The sequence below is a fragment of the Procambarus clarkii genome, chromosome 32 (assembly GCF_040958095.1).
Source record: "Procambarus clarkii isolate CNS0578487 chromosome 32, FALCON_Pclarkii_2.0, whole genome shotgun sequence".
NCBI lineage: Eukaryota > Metazoa > Arthropoda > Malacostraca > Decapoda > Cambaridae > Procambarus > Procambarus clarkii.
The window spans coordinates 41,642,759-41,646,417 of record NC_091181.1 but is presented as its reverse complement, the minus strand read 5'-3'; the positions used below and the strand labels follow the sequence as shown (position 1 = coordinate 41,646,417).

Sequence of the window (3,659 nt, the reverse complement as noted above, 5' to 3'; positions counted from 1 at the left end):
TCTACAGCAGTTATAGTCCTTCTACAGCAGTTATAGTCCTTCCACAGCAGTTATGGTCCTTCTACAGCAGTTATGGTCCTTCTCCAGCAGTTATGGTCCTTCTACAGCAGTTATATTTCTTCTACAGCAGTTATAGTCCTTCTACAGCAGTTATAGTCCTTCTACAGCAGTTATGGTCCTTCTACAGCAGTTATAGTCCATCTACAGCAGTTATAGTCTTTCTACAGCAGTTATGGTCCTTCTCCAGCAGTTATGGTCCTTCTACAGCAGTTATGGTCCTTCTCCAGCAGTTATAGTCCTTCAACAGCAGTTATGGTCCTTCTCCAGCAGTTATGGTCCTTCTACAGCAGTTATGGTCCTTCTACTGCAGTTATATTCCATCTACAGCAGTTATAGTCCTTCTACAGCAGTTATGGTCCTTCTCCAGCAGTTATGGTCCTTCTACAGCAGTTATGGTCCTTCTCCAGCAGTTATAGTCCTTCTACAGCAGTTATAGTCCTTCTACAGCAGTTATGGTCCTTCTCCAGCAGTTATAGTCCTTCTACAGCAGTTATAGTCCTTCTACAGCAGTTATGGTCCTTCTACAGCAGTTATGGTCCTTCTACAGCAGTTATGGTCCTTCTACAGCAGTTATAGTCCTTCTCCAGCAGTTATGGTCCTTCTACAGCAGTTATGGTCCTTCTACAGCAGTTATGGTCCTTCTACAGCAGTTATAGTCCTTCTCCAGCAGTTATGGTCCTTCTACAGCAGTTATGGTCCTTCTACAGCAGTTATGGTCCTTCTACAGCATCAGTCGTGGTCTTTCTACTGTAACTTTCAATAAATCTTGAACAGTACATGTGTGATAAATAGCTCCATACTGAAAAATGTTCACACGAAATTTCAGTTCTCTGTCAATCATAGGAATCATTGTCACTTTTGTCTTGTCCTCAAACTCTAGGGTTCCACGAGGGCCAAACGGCCTTCCAGACAAATTCTGGAGTTTGCACCAGGTGGGGAAAATGCTTTTTTCTTAATAAGTTTACGCAAAGGATCGTTCACGGTCGACCGAAATCAGGAGAGTTTGGGTTACTTGTATTATCTGTGACCTGGTAACCTGTGTGTTTGTTTATGGCGGCCTCTGTGTTTGTTTCTGGCGGCCTCTGTGTTTGTTTCTGGCGACCTCTGTGTTTGTTTCTGACGGCCTTTGTGTTTGTTTCTGCTGGCCTCTGTGTTTGTTTCTGCCGGCCTCTGTGTTTGTTTCTGGCGACCTCTGTGTTTGTTTCTGGCGGCCTCTGTGTTTGTTTCTGGCGGCCTCTGTGTTTGTTTCTGCTGGCCTCTGTGTTTGTTTCTGCCGGCCTCTGTGTTTGTTTCTGGCGACCTCTGTGTTTGTTTCTGGCGACCTCTGTGTTTGTTTCTGGCGGCCTCTGTGTTTGTTTCTGGCGGCCTCTGTGTTTGTTTCTGACGGCCTTTGTGTTTGTTTCTGGCGGCCTCTGTGTTTGTTTCTGACAGCCTTTGTGTTTGTTTCTGGCGGCCTCTGTGTTTGTTTCTGGCGGTCTCTGTGTTTGTTTCTGGCGACCTCTGTGTTTGTTTCTGGCGGCCTTTGTGTTTGTTTCTGCCGGCCTCTGTGTTTGTTTCTGCCGGCCTCTGTGTTTGTTTCTCTCGACCTCTGTGTTTGTTTCTGCCGGCCTCTGTGTTTGTTTCTGGCGACCTCTGTGTTTGTTTCTGGCCGCCTCTGTGTTTGTTTCTGCCGGCCTCTGTGTTTGTTTCTGCTGGCCTCTGTGTTTGTTTCTGGCGACCTCTGTGTTTGTTTCTGCTGGCCTCTGTGTTTGTTTCTGCCGGCCTCTGTGTTTGTTTCTGCTGGCCTCTGTGTTTGTTTCTGGCGACCTCTGTGTTTGTTTCTGGCGGCCTCTGTGTTTGTTTCTGGCGACCTCTGTGTTTGTTTCTGGCGGCCTCTGTGTTTGTTTCTGCCGGCCTCTGTGTTTGTTTCTGCCGGCCTCTGTGTTTGTTTCTGGCCGCCTCTGTGTTTGTTTCTGGCGACCTCTGTGTTTGTTTCTGGCGGCCTCTGTGTTTGTTTCTGGCGGCCTTTGTGTTTGTTTCTGGCGGCCTCTGTGTTTGTTTCTGACGGCCTTTGTGTTTGTTTCTGGCGGCCTCTGTGTTTGTTTCTGCCGGCCTCTGTGTTTGTTTCTGACGGCCTTTGTGTTTGTTTCTGGCGGCCTCTGTGTTTGTTTCTGGCGGCCTTTGTGTTTGTTTCTGGCGGCCTCTGTGTTTGTTTGTGGCGGCCTTTGTGTTTGTTTCTGGCGGCCTTTGTGTTTGTTTCTGGCGGCCTCTGTGTTTGTTTCTGGCGGCCATTGTGTTTGTTTCTGGCCGCCTCTGTGTTTGTTTCTGGCGGCCTCTGTGTTTGTTTCTGGCGGCCTTTGTGTTTGTTTCTGGCGGCATCTGTGTTTGTTTCTGGCGGCCTTTGTGTTTGTTTCTGGCGGCCTTTGTGTTTGTTTCTGGTGGCCTCTGTGTTTCTTTCTGGCGGCCATTGTGTTTGTTTCTGGCCGCCTCTGTGTTTGTTTCTGGCCGCCTCTGTGTTTGTTTCTGGCGGCCTCTGTGTTTGTTTCTGGCGGCCTTTGTGTTTGTTTCTGGCGGCCTTTGTGTTTGTTTCTGGCGGCCTTTGTGTTTGTTTCTGGCGGCCTCTGTGTTTGTTTCTGCCGGCCTCTGTGTTTGTTTCTGGCGGCCTCTGTGTTTGTTTCTGACGGCCTTTGTGTTTGTTTCTGGCGACCTCTGTGTTTGTTTCTGGCGGCCTCTGTGTTTGTTTCTGCCGGCCTTTGTGTTTGTTTCTGGCAGCCTTTGTGTTTGTTTCTGGCGGTTATTGTGTTTGTTTCTGGCGGCCTCTGTATTTACTTCTGGCGGACTTTGTGTTTGTTTCTGGCGGCCTCTGTGTTTGTTTCTGGCGGCCATTGTGTTTGTTTCTGGCGGCCTCTGTGTTTGTTTCTGGCGGCCTTTGTGTTTGTTTCTGGCGGCCTCTGTGTTTGTTTTTGGCGGCCATTGTGTTTGTTTCTGGCGGCCTTGTGTTTGTTTCTGGCGGCCTCTGTGTTTGTTTCTGGCAGCCTCTGTGTTTGTTTCTGGCGGCCATTGTGTTTGTTTCTGGCGGCCTCTGTATTTACTTCTGGCGGCCATTGTGTTTGTTTCTGGCGGCCTCTGTATTTACTTCTGGCGGCCTTTGTGTTTGTTTCTGGCGGCCTCTGTGTTTGTTTCTGGCAGCCTCTGTATTTGTTTCTGGCGGCCACTGTGTTTGTTTCAGACGGACTACGTGTTTGTTTCTGGAAGCATGTCTTTTCCTCGAGCGAAACCAGTGTGGATATATAAAAGATAACAACATGAAGCTACGAGACATTTAACAATATGGGACGATGAGACATTTAACAACATTTGGGTGATATGAGACATTTAACAACATATGGGGGCCATGAGCCATATACCAACTTGGGGCTGATAAAACCATGGTAGGAATATAAATGCATTAGAATCTACATTTAAGGAATTTTTAAGCAGAAATACACTCAGATACATTATTTGGGACAACTTATACAACTCATTACAATAACGGCTGGACTAAACAGGTGTACAGCAGTTTAAAATAATCGTGCATTTTGCCATAAACAGATTAAGCTTACAATTGGAAAGGTGATTTA

General features: G+C 47.1%; 1 protein-coding gene across 1 annotated transcript; it reads right to left on the bottom strand.

The window, feature by feature from the left end:
- Nucleotides 1-1,077: 1,077 nt before the first annotated feature.
- LOC138370542 (splicing regulatory glutamine/lysine-rich protein 1-like) lies at nt 1,078-3,144 on the bottom strand. The gene has a single exon (XM_069334927.1). It carries the CDS (start codon nt 3,142-3,144, stop codon nt 1,078-1,080), a length of 2,067 nt encoding a protein of 688 aa, XP_069191028.1.
- Between the last annotated feature and the right edge of the window lie 515 nt (nt 3,145-3,659).

Coding starts and splice junctions, on each gene's coding strand:
- LOC138370542 (XM_069334927.1), bottom strand. CDS start 3,144: ATGGCCGCCAGAAGTAAATACAGAGGCCGCCAGAAACAAACACAATGG.